At 49.7% G+C, this 22,428-nt stretch overlaps 1 protein-coding gene across 1 annotated transcript in view; it reads left to right on the top strand.

Annotated features, from left to right (window-relative positions):
• LOC147116026 (allantoinase, mitochondrial) overlaps window positions 1–22,428 on the top strand; it is a 44,929-nt gene that overhangs the window by 2,852 nt on the left and 19,649 nt on the right. The window contains 3 exon segments of the mRNA XM_085990747.1: window positions 12,166–12,336; window positions 20,266–20,403; window positions 22,171–22,317. Of these exon segments, the coding sequence (XP_085846873.1) occupies window positions 12,166–12,336; window positions 20,266–20,403; window positions 22,171–22,317 (456 nt within the window).

Consider the following 22,428-nt stretch of genomic DNA (forward strand, 5'->3'; position numbering starts at 1 on the left):
CACCATTTGTACTCAATCCTTTCAATCCCTTCCCCATGAAGAACACAATAAAAAAGACATCCGATTCCAGCACACCCAATTATCTAGAGCAAAAGCAAACAATGAAAACATGACAAACACCAATAGCATTTACAAATATTAAACCCTGGTGCTTACCCTTAGTGGCTATCCTATAAATGCTCTTGCCTACTCTGGTGCATCTACAAAGTGCAACCCCAGTGGCAGCAGCGCGCGAGGTGGATGGCTGCTGAGAATCTGATGAAGGCAGTTCAGATGTCCTCCTGTGGCGCCCTCGAGAGGCTGTGGGCTGTGATGGCCCTGCCTCAGACTGCACCACTTCAGCATAGGCTTGAGCAATCTGGGTCTCCTGGCTGACAGGCAACTGCAACGGCAATGGTGGAGTGGTAGAGGAGTGATCAGGAATGCTGCGATCCGGAGAGAGGCCAGTAGGTTCCTCTCCATGATTCGCACGCCACTACGTCGGGGCGTCTGTTCAGCCCGCCCAGCGATCTGCTGGAGGATAGATCTCTGGGCAGCTCAGACACTCTACAAGCTCCTTTCAACTGAAGAGCCCAGAGCCACCATGGCAGCTGCCTGAGCTTCCATTGCAGCACTTTGCCATTCCATAGAAGCTGTTTGTCGTTCCATGGAAGCTGTAACCTCAGTCATCAGACGCTGCTTGATGTTGGCCCCCATAGGTCACTGGATGGAATTGGCCAGCCTCTCCACAATGGAGAGGATGGGTTCCAGGCTGTGCGCCAAGCTGGAGGCGGACTCCTCCATCCCCTTAGCCATGACCCATAAGCTTCCAGGCAGGCTGTTCCTGGGTCATCCTGATACGTGCTGTCGTCTGTCAGCCAGCGCACTCCACACCTTCATTCTACCTATACTGCTTCACAAATATTGCACCTAATCAGCACTTATATGCTAAACGTGTAGGTCTCTGGTTTCGTGCCTCCAGGCACATTTAAATCATGGTAATCAGCAATTAGCCACGAAATTGCAGGCTAAAATCAGACTTTTAAACAGGTGTGTCTTATTAGCACAGCACCCACTTAGCGCCTGTTTTCACCTTTACCCCCCTTTCCCCAAAATAACCCCCATAGTTTCTAAATGTCTTCTCGTTCTGTGACTAATTCACTATCTGTACCTTGTGGTGTTTTCCTCAATTCTTTTTATATTCTTGCCTGTAGGCTTCAGGAATTAAGTCATAGGTATTGTGAATGGCACATTCTCCAGCTTCATAGTTGATGCTGTCAAGAAAAAGCTACAATCCCTGCACCATCATTAAAGTGTATAAACTGTTCACCCCAGACATCATTGTTCCATTTATAGTGGTTTGCTCATAATTCGAAAGCTCAAATAAGATGATCAATATTGTCTCCTTCTTTAAAATTTAGAATTAGATTTAATGAAATTCATCCCAGCACAGTTCTGGGCTAAATGTGTACGATCAGCTACTGGACTTGTGTGATATGAGCTTCTCTTCCAGTTCAATAGCACTTCAAAGTTCTTTCTCCTAATGTTGACTTTATACTGTCACTGTTTCTCCTTCTCATTGACCTCGAATTTGCAATGACATTGCTTATTCTTTTTGTGTCCTTTTCTTCCTTCCTATCGCTCTCTATACACATCTCAGCAACTCCAGTTGAAATCTGTACTTTGGTTTTCTCTTTAGCAGTTATATGAGTGAGCTCTAACTCTTCACTACAAGCCCACTGACTCCCACAGCTACATGGCCTACACTTCTTCCCACCCCGCCTCCTGTAAGGACTCTATTCCATTCTCCCAGTTTCTCCGTCTTCACCGCATCTGCTCCGACGATGCCACATTCCATACCAGTGCTTCCAACATGTCTTCCTTTTTCCTCAACCGAGGATTCCCCTCTACCGTGGTTGACATGGCCCTCGACCGTGTCCGTTCTATCTCCTGCACTTCTGCCCTCACCCCTGCCCCTCCCTCCCGGAACCACGATAGGGTTCCCCTTGTCCTCACCTTTCACCCCACCAGCCTCCACATTCAACGGATCATCCTCCGCCATTTCCGTCACCTCCATGATCCCACCACCAAACGCATCTTCCCCTCCCCTCCCCTTTCAGCATTCCGTAGGGACCGCTCCCTCCGAGACACCCTAGTCCACTCCTCTATCACCCCCAGCACCCCTTCCCCCGGCACCTTCCCGTGCAAGCGTAGGAGATGCAACACCTGCCCTTATACCTCCACCCTTCCCACTATCCAGGGCCCCAAACACCCCTTCCAGGTGAAACAGCGATTTACTTGTACTTCTTGCAATCTAGTATACTGTATTCGCTGCTCACGATGTGGTCTCCTCTACATTGGGGAGACCAAATGCAGATTGGGTGACCGCTTTGCGGAACACCTCCGTTCAGTCCGTAAGGATGACCCCGAGCTTCCGGTCGCCTGTCATTTTAATTCACCTCCCCATTCCCACTCAGACCTCACCATACTCGGGCTTTTGCATTGTTCCACGTAAGCTCAGCGTAAGCTCGAGGAACAGCACCTCATCTTCCAATTAGGCACTTTACAGCCTTTCGGACTCAATATCGAGTTCAACAATTTCAGACCATAACCTCGGCCCCATTACATTTTTACTTATATTTTTTATCCACACTTTTGTTTTGGCCCTCCCCCCTTTTTTCTCTCCCACATGGCAGCTGTCTCCCATTCTGCCAGCGCATTTCACACCTAGTCTAGAGCCGTCTTTTGTCTCCACTAATCCTATCACCATCTCGTCTCATTTTGAATACCTCTTACTGTCTCTTCACTTCTCTTTTGTTCTCTCCCAGCCCCCAAACTGGCCTTTTAATCTGTTTCATTTCCTGTGCTTTTTCAGTCCTGATGAAGGGTTTCGACCTGAAACGTTGACTCTATTTCTCTCTCCACGGATGTTGCCTGGCCTGCTGAGTTTTTCCAGTATTTTCTGTTGTTATTTTGGATTTCCAGCATCTGCAGTATTTTGCTATCGAGCTCTAACTCTTTCTCTGTCTTCTTTCTAGGATCTTATCTGTGTGTCTGTGCTCTACTATAATTTGGCTTGTCATTGGTATTTGATATGAGGGACTAAACTATCTCATGAATCCATGAGCTCTCACTTCAATCTTCAAAAGTGGTAGAGTGTTTTAGTTTAAGATTCCAGACACAGTCCTTAAACAAATAACAAACAAGTGAATAATCTAATGGTAATAGTTAGATATACAGGTAGACTACCCTTTATCCGGACTTCCGAAAACCGAAACCCTCTAAAAACCGAAGGTTTTTTCGTTCAGCGTAAGTCGTGCGTACGAACGAAAAAACCTTCGGTTTTTAGAGGGTTCCAGTTTCGGAAGTTCGGATAAAGGGTAAGTCGTGCGCCCGACCCCCCCGCGGGCCCCGCCGGCCCCGACAACCGCCGACCCCCCCGCGGACCCCGCCGGCCCCGACAACCGCCGACCCCGCCAGCCCCGACAACCGCCGACCCCCCCGCGGACCCCGCCAGCCCCGACAACCGCCGACCCCCCCCGCGGACCCCGGCGGCCCCGACAACCGCCGACCCCGCCAGCCCCGACAACCGCCGACCCCCCCGCGGACCCCGCCGACCCCGCCAATCGCCGACCCCCCCGCGGACCCCGGCGGCCCCGACAACCGCCGACCCCGCCAGCCCCGACAACCGCCGACCCCCCCGCGGGCCCCGACAACCGCCGACCCCGCCAGCCCCGACAACCGCCGACCCCCCCGCGGACCCCGCCGGCCCCGCCAACCGCCGACCCCCCCGCGGACCCCGCCGACCTTACGCTGAGCGTCAGCGTAAGTCGTGCGAGCGGACCCCCGCCGACACCCCCGCCGACCCACCTTCCGAAATCCGAAATTCTCCTTTATCCGAAACTCGGCTGGTCCCGAGGTTTTCGGATAAAGGATAGTCTACCTGTATATTGATACCGGGGACTTCCTCGAGGATTTCTGCTGATCCTCCGCCAAACTTACAGCACTTAATCTGTTGAATCCCAAGGAAATTCACTACCTTAGTATAGAAAGTCTTTTATCCTTGAGTAGACAAAAATAATGAAAGTGACAATCAATTCTTTTATAGACACAGTGCTTTACTTTTACTACAATCTTTTCTTTTGGGAGTCAGCGAGTTCACCTTATCTTCTCCTGTGCAGTTTTCAGTTGGTTTAAATACTTTCCGATCACTCAATCCATCTACAGGAAACTCTCTTTTAACCGGCACCTAAATATCCGGAAACCTTTCTTAACCGGCAGAACTCAGGAGTAGGTTCAGGTAAGTTTTACTATATATTAGTGGCCGTGTAACTGGGGTTCCTGGATCTGTGGCCGTGTAACCGGGGTTCTTGCACCTGTGGCCGTGCAACAGGGGCTCCTGGATCTGTGGCCGTGTACCTGGGACAAGTGCCGTGTAACCGGGGCTCCTGCACCTGTGGCCGTGTACGGGGCTCTCGTACCTTGGTAAATATACCTCTCTGTAATCCGGACTTTTTGATCAACCGGCACCACGCCGGTCCCGTCGGTGCCGGATAAAAAAGTTTCCTGTATTTCAATACTCTTTCAACAACAAGAACTTGCATTAATATCACACTTTTAAAGTAGTAAAACGCCCCAAAGCACTTCACGGAAGCGTAATCAAACAAAATTTGACACAGAGTCACATATTAGGACAGATGGTCAAAAGCCTGGACAAAGAGGTAGATTTTAAGGAGTGTCTTGAAGTAGGAGAGAAAGGTAGAGAGGTTTAGGGAGGGAATTCCAGAACCTAGGGCCTGGGCAGCTGAAGGCACGGCCGCCAATGGGCACCAATGGTCATCAGCTATTGTGGCTTGTTTGGACTTTTCTTAACTGACAGTTGGTTTTGAAATAGTCGGCTGTCAACATCCACTTAACTGAACAAAGCCCAACACCTGAGTTTGTTCAAAGTTAGCTCAGATCCTCCCCTCAAGCCTACATTCAAAGGCCTGTTTGAACCAACCTTGCAATATTTGTATAATAAGATCGGTACAGGCATCTGAACTGCAGTCATTTTTTAAAAAACTGCTTAAGTAGGGTTTTTGGATTTAAAGGTACAGTCATTAGCTAAAATAAGAGAAAAATATATAATATTTGATGCATTCCTTCTTTCCTGAAGCACTAACCCTGCTGGGAACCCCTCTGGAAATTCATGCAAGTCACCATATTTCATGGTTGATGCCTTGACAATGAGGATATTTAGAAACGGGTGGCACTACAGCCAAACCCAATACTATCCTCATCTGACAGCCGTTCCAGCAGGATCATTAAACAATGATCAGGGGCAGAAAGCCCCTGCTGATTTTTCCCTTCCTCACCCCAAGGGTGTTAAGACCAATAGTTAGGCTGACCATACGTCTCCGTTTTCTGCGGACAGTCCCCAGATGAGGTACTGTATCCCCAGGCAAACAATATCCTCTGAAGAATCCCCAGTTCACAAAACTCATCCCCAAAGTGTACCCCTGGGCAGTGAGTGTACCCCCCCCTCCTCACCTTCCGAGTTGTCAGTTTGCGGTTGTAAGGCTAATTTATCAACAACTAGCTGGGGAGCCCCGCGTTGCGAGGGCAATTTTGGGGCGCTTGGTCTCCCTGCCCCTGTGTGTCCCCCCTCTCCCTGTCATGTCCTCTCCCTGTCCTATCCCTCCCTCCCCTCCCCTCCTCTCCCTCCCCTCCCCTCCTCTCCTCTCCCTCCGTCCCCTCCCCTGTCTCCCCTGCTCCCCCGCTCCCCTCTGTCCCTCTCTCCGGCCCCTCCCCCTGCCTAGCGCCTGAGGTCCGGAGCTGAGGTCCCCCGTGTATGGCGCGGCTGATGGACGGCCGCTGTGGGCGGGCGGCGCATGCGCAGTCAGTGCGGGCGGCGCATGCGCGGTCAGTGCGGGCGGCGCATGCACGTTCAGTGTGGGCGGCGCATGCGCGGTCAGTGCGGGCGGCGCATGCGCGGTCAGTGCGAGCCCCCCGCGATTTCCCGAGGCTCGCCCCCCCCCCGCGATTTCCCGAGGCTCTCCCCCTCCCCCCCCGCGATTTCCCGAGGCTCTCCCCCCCCCCCCGCGATTTCCCGAGGCTCTCCCCCCCCGCGATTTCCTGAGGCTCTCCCGCCCCCACGATTTCCCGAGGCTCTCCCCCCCCGCGATTTCCCGAGGCTCTCCCCCCCCCGCGATTTCCCGAGGCTCTCCCCCCCCCATTAAATTGTAATTTAATTCCCTAACACATCATTAAAATATTTACCTTAGTTCCCTAACACACAGAAAGTGTGGGGGAAAAAATTGTGAAAAATCAAGATGGCGGCCACTCACCTCGGTTCAGAAGGATAAGGCCCGCCCACACACGCACCGATTGGTCGACCGGTCAGGTCACCGAAGCGTAGGATTGGTCAATCGTCGAGTCACTCGACACTCAACTGTAGGAAGGAACCCGCCGTCCGATTGGTGGACCTCGACGTCACACGGTCGCTAATGAGATGCTAATGAGCGGAACGCTGAATGTTTTTGGGATACCGTGGGCGGGATTTTTGTCCGGCTGAAACGTAAATACGCCTATGACCGCTCCGGAATCGCAAGCTTTCTTTTGAGGCAACGCGCGCATCGGTACGCTCTGTAACTTTCAAACGTATAGAAGACGGACAGACGGACAGACAGACATCGGGACAGACAGAAGAGCCGCTTTATATATATAGATTGTACAATGGCCAGTGACTCACTGCGCACGCGTAACTGGGCGGTCTTTCTGAGCAGGTGCTGGTTGTTGTTTCTTGAGTTTCCGACCGGGCCCGTGCTGCTGGATTGTCGGCGTCGGAAGTGTCTGGGAGCACTGCAACTGGAGCGGGAGAGGGAGAGACCGCGGGGGAGGTCACAGTCACAAGGGAAGGGGGGCCGGCTAATCCTAGACACTGTGGGGAGGTCAGGTGTGACCTCAATCTCGGGGATGGGGTCGCATCGGGGTCAGGTGTGACCTCAGTCACGGGGGGGTCAGCTGTTTGAATGCGCTTCAATAGTGTGACGTCACATCTGCGGTAATTATATGCACATTTGTTTGCATTTGTGGTGTATATGTGCAACTGTTAAAATACAGGCTGGTAAAAATTTTTGTCTCGCTACGCTGCGCAACCTACAATTTCCGTCCTGGCTACTTTGCTGTGCTCCCACCCTGTGTGTCCCCGGATTCGGTTTAGAAAATATGGTCACCCTACCAATAGTAACACTGCTATCACCAACCCAGACCATTGGCTGAGATCAGCGAACTGAGCATCAGGATCAGGGAATAAACCTGAACCTTCTGACCTGCTTTGTTCAGTACTGCACTGGGCAAGGCATTTACTCACAGATCCATCAGGGAACAGGCCTGGAAGCCATCCCATAATGCAGTGATCCCCTGATGTCGTGCTCCGTGAACAGACCCACACAAACAAATGGCAGGTAGGCCTGAGCCTCGGCGTTGGCCCGTACACAGTTCCATGACGGTAGCGTTTGGAAGTTTTTGTTGGGAGCCCTGCAGTCATGCTTCATTACACCCTGAATTTGATATAAATTTAGATCAGTTGGTTAGTTTGATCGATTTCCTAGGTTTTCTCCACTCGTGCGCATTTAAAATGGGTGCTTGACCACTTCCATGATGCTCAGTAATAAACTTCCATTTGTAAAGGCGTTTTTGCAAGTTGGACTTTTCTGCCTGGTATAACCTGTCATACTGCTGCTTCTGCATTACTGCTGTTGCAATACCTTTTCTGCTGTTTGCTACTGAATTATTGCAATTCATCATCCCTTTCGCATAGACCTTCAGCCACAGCACTGCTGCTGCAAGCATAGAAACATAGAAGATAGGAGCAGGAGTAGGCCATTCGGCCCCTCGAGCCTGCTCCGCCATTCAGTGCGATCATGGCTGATCATCCAAATTCAGTACCCGGTCCCTGTTTTCTCCCCATACCCCTTGATCCCTTTAGCCTTAAGAAATATATCCAACTCCTTGTGATGAAATATTTCCATTCATCACTGCCTGTGACTGAGATCGGTTTCAGTGTCATTTCCCTTCCCCCAGACCTCATTGTATTGTGTACTGGAATGTGCTGTATTGTATACTGGAATGTGCTGTGTGTAGGGCTCCGCCCATACCTGGCCCCGTTTGTAAGCTAACTCAGTCTGGCCTCAGTCTCCAGAAGGAAGACATCTCTCTCTCTTACGTGTTACGTTCTAAGTTAATAAAAGCCTTGTTTTGTTCTGCTAACTTCGAGTCTCGGAATTATTGAGGCACATCACTCCTTCTTGAATATATTTAATGAATTGGCCTCTACTGCCTTCTGTGGTAGAGAATTCCACAGGTTCACCACTCTCTGGGTGAAGAAATTCCTCCTCATTTCTGTCCTAAATGGCCTACCCCTTATCCTTAGACTGTGACCCCTGGTTCTGGACTCCCCCTGCCATCGGGAACATCCTTCCTGCATCTAGTCTGTCCAGTCCTGTCAGAATTTTATAAGTTTCAATGAGATCCCCTCTCATTCTTCTAAACTCCAGCGAGTACAAACCCAATCGTCCCAATCTCTCCTCATACATCATTCCTGCCATCCCAGGTTATCAGCCTGGTGAATCTTCGCTGAACTCCTTCCATGGCAAGAACATCCTTCCTCAGATAAGGCGACCAAAACTGCACACAATACTCAAGATGTGGTCTCACCAAGGCCCTGTACAACTGCAGCAAGACATCCTTGTTCCTGTACTCAAACTCTCTCGCTACGAAGGCCAACATACCATTTGCCTTCTTAACCGCCTGCTGCACCTGCATGCTTACCTTCAGCGGCTGGTGCAGAAGGACACCCAGGTCTCGTTGCACTTCCCCTTCTCCCAATCTATTGCCATTCAGATAATAATCTGGCTTCCTGTTTTTGCCACCAAACTGGATAACCTCACATTTATCCACGTTATATTGCCTCTGACATGCTTTTGCCCAATTACCCAACCTGTCCAAATCATCCAGGAGTTTCTCGGCATCCTCAGCTCAATCCACGCTGCTCAGCATGCGCATTCCAATGAGCCTGCCAAGGATTTGGAGGAAGAGGAATTCAGGTAAATGGAGGAAAAGCAGTGGGCTTGCACCTCAGGTCTCTGGCATATGTTAGGAATAGGCCAAAGCGCCAAATTTACAGACCCAGGCATAGCTACTTGGCCATGGCTGAGGAGACCTGCCTTCATTGTCTCCACTTCACGAGGAAGGTCGTCTTCGAGTTGTACTGTCTACTGTAGTCTGACCTGCAGACAGGATCTAGCACAGGAAGTGGCGCAGGGATTGCAGATACAGAAGCCATGGTACAGTTCAATGCCACTGTCAGTTATGTAGCATAACCAACTCCGATCAGGCAAATCAGTTGGCTGCCAGCCAGCTCAGCTGGTAGCCCTCTCGCTTCTGAGCCATAAAGTTCTTGATTCAAGCCCCACTCCAGAACTTGAGCACATAATCCGGGCCGACTCTTCAGGGCAGTAATGAGGACATGGTGCATTGTCACAAAAGCTGAGACATTAAGCCGGGGCCTGACTGCCTCCTCAGGTGGATGTAAAAGACCCCATGGCAGCATTTGAGGAATGCCAGGAAGTTCTTCCAGTGTCCCAGCCAACATTCATCCTGCAATTGACACCACCTAAAACAGATTAGCTGGTCACTTCCTGTATGTAGGACCTTGCTGTTCACTCATTTGCCTACTGTGACCATACTTCATAAGTAATTCACTAGCTGTGAAGTGCCTTGCGATGACCTGCGGATGTGAAAGGCATTATATAAATGCAAACTACTACTTTCTAATTAATCTACTAAGTGCAGAAGAATTTATAAGGATGAGAAAAGGCCTATTGGCCCATTGAAACTCATTGTTTTAGTTCCCTAACTCTTTGCTGCCAGCAAACCTCCTTCATAAAGCTCTGGGCGTCTGCTTAGGGTCACTGGAAAACTACTGGCAGTAACTGACCAAGGTTTCTTCAGCACTACCTCCCAAACCCAGAACCTCCACCACCTTGAAGGGCAAGGGTAGCAGACACATGGGAACACCATCACCTCCAAGTCCCCCTCCAAGTCACACACCATGCTGACTTGGACATATATCACCATTCCTTCATCGTCACTGGGTCAAAATCCTGGAACTCCCTACCTGACAGCACTGTGGGAGTACCTGCACCACAGACTGCAGCGGTTCAAGAAGGCCCGCCACCACCTTCTCAAGGGCAACAAGTTCTGGCCTTGCCAGCAACACCCATATCCCGAGGATGAATAAAAATAAATTAAGACCGCAGTCTCAAACACCACTGTGGCCAATGTTGCACGTTCTCCTGACCTGCATTCTGTTGAGGTTCCTGGCGCAGATTCTGATTAAATTCCAGTGAGTTTATTGTGCAGATTATACTTTAGAGAGGAATTGTCTTTGTTGAAAGTCTTTGGTAAAGCTTCTTTTGTTGGAGAGCCAAGGACCATCTCCGTCATGGTGACTTCACTTGATGCATTGATTCATCTGGACCCTCACGTTATGTGCCTAGCAAACCTTTTCTCTTCTGTTAGTTTAGAAACGCTTCCCATGAAGGCAGTGCCCTATTGCAACATGTCTCAGTGGTATTTCCTTCTGAAGTGTTTCCTTCTGTTGTGCATAATAATGAAATGTATTTACCTACTTTTATTTATCACGTGGTGATTTACGTCAATCTTGTGGCCATTTCCAGCTCTTTCACTCTACAAAACGATGTAGAACATGCAACGCTACTTTACCCCAACCTCCTTAACATATGTGCACAGAAGCTGGCTTTGCAAGTGCCAGTTACTCTGTGCTAAATAGCTGTTGGCATGTTACCCAGAATGCACTGCAGAACGAGGCAAGCAATTATGGTTCCCAATGGCACCAAATGCAGCTGCCACGGCAATCGTCTGTGTGAGAGAACAAAATATGGGAAGAGGGGCTCTTTAATATTAAAATGCAGCATGCCAACATGGCAGTGTCTCGCGAGGCATTTCACTGAATTTATACAACCTGGGCTACAAATATTAACATGGTTCTGTCAGCCTGCGAATTGCCATTGGTGAATTTAGTGGATAAATGCTTCACGGGATGACACAAGATTTTAACTCAGCCGCTAACCCGTTTATTTTAAAATTGAACGTTGCCTTGAATAGGTTAAGCCACTGCCGAATGTAATAAGAACATTATTACATTCTTCGTCTACTAACGTCAGCAGCGAGAACTTCAAAACCACTGAATATTTTATTCAGATTTATTGAACTTTTGCCCAGCAAGGTGAGAGCTCTCAATCCCACCAAACACGCCCAGGGCAGGTACAGCATGGGTTAGATACAGAGTAAAGCTCCCTCCACACTGTCCCATCAAACACTCCCAGGGCAGGTACAGCATGGGTTAGAGACAGAGTAAAGCTCCCTCTACATTGTCCCATCAAACACTTCCAGGGCAGGTACAGCACGGGTTAGATACAGAGTAAAGCTCCCTCTACACTGTCCCATCAAACACAGGTTTTATGAGTCAGCATTTTTAGCATTCAGTCTTGGTGTACGTGAGGGTAGATTGGACAGTCAGCCATGAGGGTCAGCAATGCAATATATGACCATCCAAATTTTTCCCAATATTAATTTTAATATCTGAACAATTGGGAGGGTGGCAAACTTAACATACTGACCCTTGTGCTTAATTATCCAATCTGACCAACCAGCCACTGCCTGGACCGTGACCCCATAAAATGTACGACACTGGCCCAATTCTACATTTTGGTCCAGCATTACAAAACTGGCCTTGCTGCATCATTGGCCACTTTCCACCCCTGCCATCCTGTGGGTTTTCTGAGTGAGATTTCCAGTTTAATGCTATTTTACAGGCAGTTTGGTGCTGTGGCTATGTGGAAGTGCTTAGGGGCTGCTCAAATTCACTTTACGTAGGATCCTTACAGTCCTACGACACCTTCATCCCATCGGTCTGTTGTCCGCTGTCCTCCCACCTTTAATCCAAATGTTTTCAAAGTGGTCTGCAGCTTTTCCCAGAGCCCAAGCCTGCCAGATGCAGCACCTTTTAAAAAAAAAAGTATTTTTGGGTATAGGTGGCCCATTGGCTAATGACTGATTATGTTGTCCCGGAGTGCTGTTTGCCTGCTCTAATTTCTATCAATCATTGACTTGGTGCAGATCCTGGATGTTGGAGATCTCGTGGTGATGCCTGGTGTTGTGGACAGTCATGTCCATGTCAATGAACCTGGACGCACTGACTGGGAAGGCTACTGGACAGCGACAAGAGCGGCAGCAGCGGGTGGAATAACAACTCTTGTCGACATGCCGCTGTAAGGAACCAGGACACAAGTGATGGTGTACTACTAAAAATAACAATTAACTCTTGAGCGTGTCAGACTGGTGTCTGAACCCCCATTGTGTGTCAGACTAGTGTCTGAACCCCCATTGTGTGTCAGACTGGTGCCTGAACCCCCAATGTGTGTCAGACTGGTGCCTGAGCCCTCATTGTGTGTCAGACTGGTGGCTGAACCCCCATTCTGTGTCAGACTGGTGCCTGAACCCCCATTGTGTGTCAGACTGGTGGCTGAACCCCCATTCTGTGTCAGACTGGTGCCTGAAACCCCATTGTGTGTCAGACTGGTGCCTGAACCCCCATTCTGTGTCAGACTGGTGCCTGAACCCCCATTGTGTGGCAGAATGGTGGCTGAACCCCCATTCTGTGTCAGACTGGTGCCTGAACCCCCATTGTGTGTCAGACTGGTGCCTGAGCCCTCATTGTGTGTCAGACTGGTGGCTGAACCCCCATTGTGTGTCAGACTGGTGCCTGAACCCCCACTGTGTGTCAGACTGGTGTCTGAACCCCCATTCTGTGTCAGACTGGTGCCTGAACCCCCATTGTGTATCAGACTGGTGCCTGAACCCCCATTGTGTGTCAGACTGGTGTCTGAACCCCCATTGTGTGTCAGACTGGTGCCTGAACCCCCATTGCGTGTCAGACTGGTGCCTGAACCCCCATTGCGTGTCAGACTGGTGCCTGAACCCCCATTGCGTGTCAGACTGGTGCCTGAACCCCCATTGCGTGTCAGACTGGTGCCTGAACCCCCATTGCGTGTCAGACTGGTGCCTGAACCCCCATTGCGTGTCAGACTGGTGCCTGAACCCCCATTGCGTGTCAGACTGGTGCCTGAACCCCCATTGTGTGTCAGACTGGTGCCTGAACCCCCATTGTGTGTCAGACTGGTGCCTGAACCCCCATTGTGTATCAGACTGGTGTCTGAACCCCCATTGTGTGTCAGACTGGTGCCTGAACCCCCATTGTGTGTCAGACTGGTGCCTGAACCCCCATTGTGTGTCAGACTGGTGCCTGAACCCCCATTGTGTGTCAGACTGGTGCCTGAACCCCCATTGTGTGTCAGACTGGTGTCCGAACCCCCATTGTGTGTCAGACTGGTGCCTGAACACCCATTGCGTGTCAGACTGGTGCCTGAACCCCCATTGCGTGTCAGACTGGTGCCTGAACCCCCATTGCGTGTCAGACTGGTGCCTGAACCCCCATTGCGTGTCAGACTGGTGCCTGAACCCCCATTGCGTGTCAGACTGGTGCCTGAACCCCCATTGCGTGTCAGACTGGTGCCTGAACCCCCATTGCGTGTCAGACTGGTGCCTGAACCCTCATTGTGTGTCAGACTGGTGCCTGAACCCCCATTGTGTGTCAGACTGGTGCCTGAACCCTCATTGTGTGTCAGACTGGTGCCTGAACCCTCATTGTGTGTCAGACTGGTGCCTGAACCCCCATTGTGTGTCAGACTGGTGCCTGAACCCTCATTGTGTGTCAGACTGGTGCCTGAACCCCCATTGTGTGTCAGACTGGTGTCTGAACCCCCATTGTGTGTCAGACTGGTGTCTGAACCCCCATTCTGTGTCAGACTGGTGCCTGAGCCCCCATTGTGTGTCAGACTGGTGCCTGAACCCCCATTGTGTGTCAGATTGGTGCCTGAACCCTCATTGTGTGTCAGACTGGTGCCTGAACCCCCATTGTGTGTCAGACTGGTGCCTGAACCCCCATTGTGTGTCAGACTGGTGCCTGAACCCCCATTGTGTGTCAGACTGGTGTCTGAACCCCCATTGTGTGTCAGACTGGTGCCTGAACACCCATTGTGTGTCAGACTGGTGCCTGAACACCCATTCTGTGTCAGACTGGTGCCTGAACCCCCATTGTGTGTCAGACTGGTGTCTGAACCCCATTGTGTGTCAGACTGGTGCCTGAACCTGCATTGTGTGTCAGACTGGTGCCTGAACCCCCATTGTGTGTCAGACTGGTGCCTGAACCCCCATTTCGTGTCAGACTGGTGCCTGAACCCCCATTGCGTGTCAGACTGGTGCCTGAACCCCCATTGTGTGCCAGACTGGTGCCTGAACCCCCATTGCGTGTCAGACTGGTGCCTGAACCCCCATTGCGTGTCAGACTGGTGCCTGAACCCCCATTGTGTGCCAGACTGGTGCCTGAACCCCCATTGCATGTCAGACTGGTGCCTGAACCCCCATTGTGTGTCAGACTGGTGCCTGAACCCCCATTGCGTGTCAGACTGGTGCCTGAACCCCAATTGTGTGTCAGACTGGTGCCTGAACCCCAATTGTGTGTCAGACTGGTGCCTGAACCCTCATTGTGTGTCAGACTGGTGCCTGAACCCCCATTGTGTGTCAGACTGGTGTCTGAACCCCCATTGTGTGTCAGACTGGTGTCTGAACCCCCATTCTGTGTCAGACTGGTGCCTGAACCCCCATTGTGTGTCAGACTGGTGCCTGAACCCCCATTGTGTGGCAGACTGGTGTCTGAACCCTCATTGTGTGTCAGACTGGTGCATAAATTAATTAACTGCCTGAAATCAAGCTTTCAAAATGGAATCTCCGTTTTCTTTCAATGCTCCCTCTACAGGGGTGCATGCCACCCCCCTCACCCCCCGATTTTCCTGTATTCGCTGCACCAGGTGATCCAATACACATAGGCGCATGACTGGAACAGTCTATCCCTTATTACAACAGTGACTTCACTTCAAGAGTACTTCATTGGCTGTAACGCGCTTTCAGACGTCAGGTGGTCGTGAACGACACTATAAAATGCAACTCTTCCATTCTTTTTCTGTATCATATGGAGATTTACCAGTTTCGATCCACGAGGTCCCAGTGTCAGTGATGTGTCAATAGTGCCACCTAGTGACACAAATTAGTACAATCACCATTACCGCACCCATCATCTGCACAGACACGGACAGAATATTAAAGATGTTGTCTGTCAGAATGTGATCAGTTTGTGTCTTCTACCTTGGTAACAATCTGCACTCTGGGGCCAGGCCTTTCATTTAGATTTCTCAATTTAAAAAAGGCCATGGGAGAAAAATTCGGTATCGACCATTTTGGGGCACGAACATCGCCTGGGCGCAAACTTTAGCACCCGGCACTAATTAGCACCGGTGACCACGAAATACAGTTTTAGCACCCCAAGAGGGAGGTGGAGCGCTAAATCAAACGCTCCACTTCTTTCTTGGAGCGCTAATCCCGAACATTGGGGCGGAGATGTCAGCAGCGCTGCACACTGGGCCGTGCAGCGCTGCCGTGTGCAAAGGCTCCTTCTCTCCTTTAAAGGGAAGGACCATCGCTGCAGGCTCTGCAGTGGAAACATTACCTACCTGGACTACCAAGGCAGCCACGATCCAGTGCAATCAGCCCGACACTCAAGCAGAGTGCTGGGCTGATCGATTGCGGGCAGGGACCCGTGAAAAAAACACCAACAGGAAAGGTAAGTTTTTTTTTTACTTACCTCAGCCACCTCGCCTTTAATTTTCTCCCCTGAAGCAGCCAGCCACCCGATGCACGCCTCCTGCAGCTGTCGGTGTTTTCGACCGGCGCTGCTGCAGGGGGCGAAAGTTAATTTCGGGTCCGGGGCACTACCGGGGCGATGCGCACCATGATGACGTCATGATCTCCGGGCAACGCTGTAGCGCCGCCGCAAAACTCCCACCGAATATGGCGGATGTAGTCGCAAAGCCATTTGCGCCCAGTTAGCACTAACGAGAGTCACACATGCACCCAATTTCTCCTCCCATATCTTTCTATTGAACCATCATGTAACTGAAATAAAAACAGAACAAGCTGGAAATACTCAGCAGGTCAGGCAGCATCTGTGGAGAGAGAAACAGAGTTGATGTTTCAGGTCGATGACCTTTTGTCAGAACTGGAAAAAGTTAGAGATGTAGCAGGTTTTAAGCAAGTACAGGGGCAGGGAAAGGAAAATAAAAGAGGTCTGTGATAGGGTGGCAGGCAGGAGAGATTAAATGACAAAAGGCAGAAGTTATGGTCTGAAATTGTGGAATTCGAAGTTGAGTCCAGAAGACTGTAAAGTGCCTAATCAAAAGATGAGGTGCTGTTCCTCGAGCTTACGTTGGAACAGTGTAAGAGGCCGAGGACAGAGAGCTCAGAGTGGGAGTGGAGCGGGGAATTAAAGTGACAGGCGACCGATCGGAAGCTTGGGGTCATGCTTATGGTCTGAATGGAGGTGTTCTGCAAAGCAGTCACCTAATCTGCGTTTGGTCTCCCCAATGTAGAGAAGATAGCATCGCTGTTCCATCTGGAAGGAATGTTAGAGGCCCTAGGCAGTGGGGAGGAGGTAAGAGGGCAGGTGTTGCATCTCCTGCGCTTGCAAGGGAAGGTGCTGTGGGAAGGGGAGGGGGTGATGGAGGAGTGGACCAGTGTGTCACAGACGGAGCGGTCCCTCCGGAATGCTGAAAGGGAAGGGGAGGGGAAGATGTGTTTGGTGGTGGGATTATGCTGGAGATGGCGGAGGATGATCCGTCAAGTAACTTATATGTGTAACACCCAATCCTTGTCTGTCCAGTGAGCTGTGACTTTATTAACAAGTAACCTTTTTTTTATTTATGTCGATGTCGCTGGCAAGGTCAGCATTTATTGCCCATCCCTAATTGCTTTTGAGAATGTGGTGGTGAGCCGCCTTCATGAACCGCTGCAGTCCGTGTGGTAAAGGTACTCCCACAGTGCTGTTAGGGAGGAAGTTCCAGGATTTTGACTGAGTGATGATGAAGGAACGGTGATATATTTCCAAGTCAGGATGGTGTCTTGATGACTTGGGGGGGAACTTGCAGGTGGTGGTGTCCCCATGTGCCTGCTGCCTTTGTCCTTCTAGGTGTTAGAGGTCGCGAGTTTGGCAGGTGCTGTCGAAGAAGCCTTGGTGAGTTGCTGCAATGCATCTTATAGATGGTACACACTGCAGCCACGTTGCACCGGTGGTGGAGGAAGTGAATGTTTAAGGTGGTGGATGGGGTGCAAATCAAGCGGTCTGCTTTGTCCTGGATGGTCTCGAGCTTCTTGACTGTTGTTGGAGCTGCACTCATCCAGGCAAGTGGAGAGTATTGCATCACATTCCTGACTTGTGCCTTGTCGATGGTGGAAAGGCTTTGGGGAGTCAGGTGGTGAGTCACTCGCTACAGAAAACCCAGTCCTGACCTGCTCTTGTAGCCACAGTATTTATGTGGCTGATCCAGTTAAATTTCTGGTCAATGGTGATCTTAGGATGTTGATGGTGGGGGATTCAACGATGGCAATGCCATTGAATGTCAAGAGAAGGTGGATTGGAGATGGTCATTGCCTGGCACTTGTGTGGCATGAATGTTATTTGCCATTTATCAGCTCAAGCCTGGATGTTGTCCAGGTTTTGCTGCACAGGGGCACGGACTGCTTCATTATCTGAGGAATTGCAAATGGAACTGAACACTGCAATTATCAAGACATCCCCCCTTTTGGCCTTATGACGGAGGGTTAGTCATTGATGAATCAGCTGAAGATGGTTGGGCCTAGGGCACCGCCTTGAGGAACTCCTGCAGCGATGTCCTGGGGATGAGATGATTGGCCTACAACAACAACCATCTTCCTTTGTGCTAGGTATGACTCCAGCCAGTGGTGAGTTTTTCCTCTGATTACCATGGACTTCAATTTTACTTGGGCTCCTTGATGCCACAGTTGGTCAAATGCTGCCTTGATGTCAAAGGAATCTTGGGGAATTAGAAAAGGACATAGAGGTAGAGCTACAGGAAGTCCCGTGGTATGAGAAGCTGTGGGATTGGGGAATGAATGTCAACGTACACCCATGGATCCGCATCATTTCTCATATATTAGTTAATAGTAGTTAGTCATGGCTGTAGGATGGGGAATAGCAGCATGCACCACTTGTAAAAAGAAACGGACCAAACAAAGAGCTAAAGCGAGTCGGAAAGAGTTGGAAAATACAAGGTTGCTCTAAACATGATGGGTATGCAGGGCCTCCCGAAGCAGCGACTGATCACATGGGGCAGGAGGCACAGCGATGTGGTTTAACTTGGGCAAGGGCTAAGTACTAAAAGGGGATTGCAGTGGGGAAAGAGTTAAACTGACATCGCTGGCAGTTTCACTGAATGGTGTAAGAAAGGGACTAACATGAAAGACCACATCCATAAAGAAGCAGTCAAGATAAGCTGACCTTTGAAAGCTAAAAAATAATTAAATGCAGACAGGGTGTCTGGGATTTCAGCTGCCCGTAAAAACTTTATATCTGGGTTGCATCCCAAGGTATCTTTTAATCAGCATTCAACAGTTTGAGTGATTGATTGAGGAGGCAGCTTATACATGTTTATAATGGCCCTGAAATTAGGATCGGGGGCTTGCCGCGGGTGCAAGCCCCCGATCTGCACTCACCCGGCGCGCTGATATCTGAAGCCCGGGCCTGCTTGCATTTCCTGTGACAGGCCCAGTTCAGATGTCAGCGCGCAGTGCTTACCTGATCCAGCGGCGTAGTTAGTGCGATGTGCCGGCTGGGATCAGGTGAGCACTGTACAACCAATCAGGGGTGGGGAAGGTTCATTCATGAGTTTGAGAGTAATAGCTGTCAAACTCATGAAAACTACGGGGGCCCAAAACACTATTTAAACTTTAAATAACAATTTAAAAAACATCCCAATCATTAAATTAAGTATAAATAAGTTAAAAAAAATAATTTAAACAATTTTATTTTTTGAAAAAAATAAATTTTTAATAAAAAGGGTCTAAAACTAAACTTACCTTATTGTAGATTCTTTAAAATAATAAACCTGTGGAAAAAAAATTTCTAAATTGCACTAAACCACCACTTACCTGTAAAAATAAATACTTACGTGTGCTTTTTACAAGCGTAAAGACCAGAGGCCTTTACACATGCGCAAATCCCCCAAAACAGAGGAAATCCAAGACGCACGCGCTGCCCCCTACAGCGCACGTGCTAGCCTCTTCACCTCTTGGGTTAGGGGAGAGGAAATGCTGGTTTTCAGCGCATGCGCTGTGCATGCTGAAAACCGGCATTTCCTCCGGCCAGACGCGTGAGTACCCCTTCCGTACTCACACGTTTGGGGAGGAATTACTGCCCCATTAAGATTTGTAACCAATCCGTGAAGGTGCATGTGGGCCAAGATCCAATCAGGTGGCAGGAATGAATTGTGCATGAGATGGCCATGTGTATTGTAATGTATAAAAATGTAATGTTTGCTGTATCAATCTGGAAAAGTCTGGCTAAGACAAAGCAGGCTGTCTCCCCACCGGTGCAATAAAGACAACTTGACTATCGATCTAAAACCTTGTGTTGAGTGTTGGTTTAAAATACTCCACAACAGCGAAAAGGAGACAGTTGGGGCCAGGAAACTGTTAAAGTGGCAGAGGGTGTTGGAAGAGTCATGAATATAGTTGGGAAGGGACTGGACAAGGGGAGAAAAAAGAGTTGAGATAGGAAGAAATCAGTTCTGTAAGGCAACAGGCTGAAACAATGGGTCTACCAGGGCAGTCCTGTTTGTGGGTCTTGGGAAGGAGGTAGAAGTGGGCTGTGCGGGGTTGGGGGACTACGAGGTTGGTGGCCATGGGTTGGAAGATCTCCAGAGGAGATTAGGTCAATGATTGTCTGGGAAACGGTGGCTTGATGTTCGGTAGTGGGGTCATGGTCCAGGGGGAGGTAGGAGGAGGTGTCAGAGTTGACGTTCAGTCTCCGCACGGTCGAGGTCGGTTCGCCAAACAACAGCACCACTCTTGTCAGCAGGTTTAATCTCTCCTCGATGCTGCCTGACCTGCTGAGTGTTTCCAGCATTTTCTGTTGTTATTTCAGATTTCCAGCATCCGCAGTATTTTGCTATTGTCTCCTGATTATTAGTCTAGGCCAATAACATAACCACTACACTACATACCCGATGTAAATTGATGTGAAACGCCCAGTCTCTGTGTTTTCATGTGTGCAGGAACAGCAATCCACCAACAACTACACTAGAAAACTTCCAAACTAAACTGCATGCCGCCAGAGGCAAGTGTTTTGTTGATACTGCATTCTGGGGAGGCGTTGTCCCAGGCAACCAGGTAAACCTCTTAAAAATAATTACACCTTCACCATTAACAGATTAATTAGCCTGACGAGTTTGATTCTATGGGTCACGCAAGTTAGGATGGGGTGGGACAGGGCATAGTATAGGGACAGAGCAGGACAGATCCTGGCTTGATGTAGTGTTTTAATTTGCTGCCAATGAGCGCGTTGCGCGTTGAGAAGCTCAGTCGTTAAGCATGTCACGTGGCGCAGAAGTGAAAGGGAAAAATAAACTTCTATCAGTGTGAGGATCTCACTCAACAGGAGTGCAGATCGCAGAGACCGATGTGCAGCACAGCACACCCGATGTGCACCACGCCCAATCTTCCAGCCATTCAAAGGTGGACAAGCGAATCTCTGTGCCCACTTCCCCGATCTGCACTGCTGCTGAGTGAGACTCTGATCAGGGGTGGGGGTAGTGAGGGGGCCTGGGTGGGAGGGGTGGCAGAGGTTGTGCTTAAATCTCTCAGTTTCAGATGCAATATTTCCAAATTCGCTGACGACACTAAACTAGGAGGAGGGGTGGGCTCTGATGAGGATGTCAGGAGGCTACAGTGCGATTTGGACAGGTTGGGGGAATGGGCGGATACGTGGCAAATGCACTATAATGTGGATAAATGCGAGGTTATCCACTTTGGGGGTAAAAACAGGAGGGTAGATTATTATCTAAATGGCAATAGATTGGGAGATGGGGAAGTGCAGAGGGACCTGGGTGTTCTTGTGCACCAGTCACTGAAGGAGAGCATGCAGGTGCAACAGGCGATTAAGAAGGCAAATGGTATGTTGGCCTTCATATCAAGGGGGTTCGAGTATAGGAATAGGGATACCTTACTACAGCTGTACAAGGTGCTGGTGAGACCGCATCTGGAGTATTGTGTACAGTTTTGGTCGCCCCATCTGCGGAAGGATGTTCTTGCCATGGAAAGAGTGCAACGGCGATTCACCAGGCTGATACCTGGAATGGCGGGAATGACCTACGAAGAGAGATTAAATAGTTTGGGCTTGTACTCACTGGAGTTTAGAAGATTGAGAGGGGATCTCATCGAAACATATAAAATTATGGCAGGCCTGGACAGGCTGAATTCAGAGAGAATGTTTCCAATGGCCGGGGAGCACAGAACCAGGGGCCACAGTCTAAAAATAGCGGGCAAATCATTTAAAACAGAGATGAGGAAGAATTTCTTCACTCAAAGAGTGGTGAGCCTGTGGAATTCCCTGCCACAGAGGGCTGTGAAGGCTAATTCAATAAATATTTTCAAGAGAGAATTGGATATATTTCTGAAGGCTAAGGGGATTAAGGGTTACGGAGAAAAGGCGGGGACGGGGTACTGAACTGGTAAGATCAGCTATGATCTCAGACGAAGATCAGCCATGATCTCATTGAATGGCGGAGCAGGCTCGAAGGGCCGAATGGCCTACTCCTGTTCCTATCTCTATGTTTCTATGTGTCCAATTCACATTTCAGGAATTTCCAGAGTCGCTGGTCCAAAACCAGGCTGATGTTTTAACTCTGATTTAAATGTGTGTTCACTACCATGGTGAGAGAAATGTTAGTGTCAGTAATCCAATCCAGCACGGTCTGGCCTTTAAGTAACCCGATTGTGTTATTTAAAGGTATGGGGTCAGTTTCACGGTGCAAAAAAAAAAGAAACAAACAGGAATTACTCAGAAGTAAAGTTTAAACTGCGAGCCAAGCCCGGCACCAGCTCGGTAACTGAAGAACACACTGCTGTGTAGTGTTGATCCCTCTGCTTTATTCCTAGTCTGCACTGCGCCCCATGGTTGAGGCTGGAGTCCCGGGATTCAAGTGCTTCCTCATTCACAGTGGAGTGGACGAATTCCCTCATGTTACTGAAGCAGACCTGCGGGCAGCCCTGGCTCAACTGCAGGGTACAGGCCGGGTATTACTGGTAAATACGCAATCTCTCTAGCTCACTCTGTCTCCATCTATCATAAGAGTTAAATATGCACACAATGCTACCCTATCTCTATTCACAACAATAAAGGTCAAGGTTCAAGTG

This window comes from Somniosus microcephalus, chromosome 6 (genome assembly GCF_052327205.1).
Source record: "Somniosus microcephalus isolate GS21.2 chromosome 6, FLI_Smic_1.0, whole genome shotgun sequence".
Taxonomy (NCBI): Eukaryota; Metazoa; Chordata; class Chondrichthyes; order Squaliformes; family Somniosidae; genus Somniosus; species Somniosus microcephalus.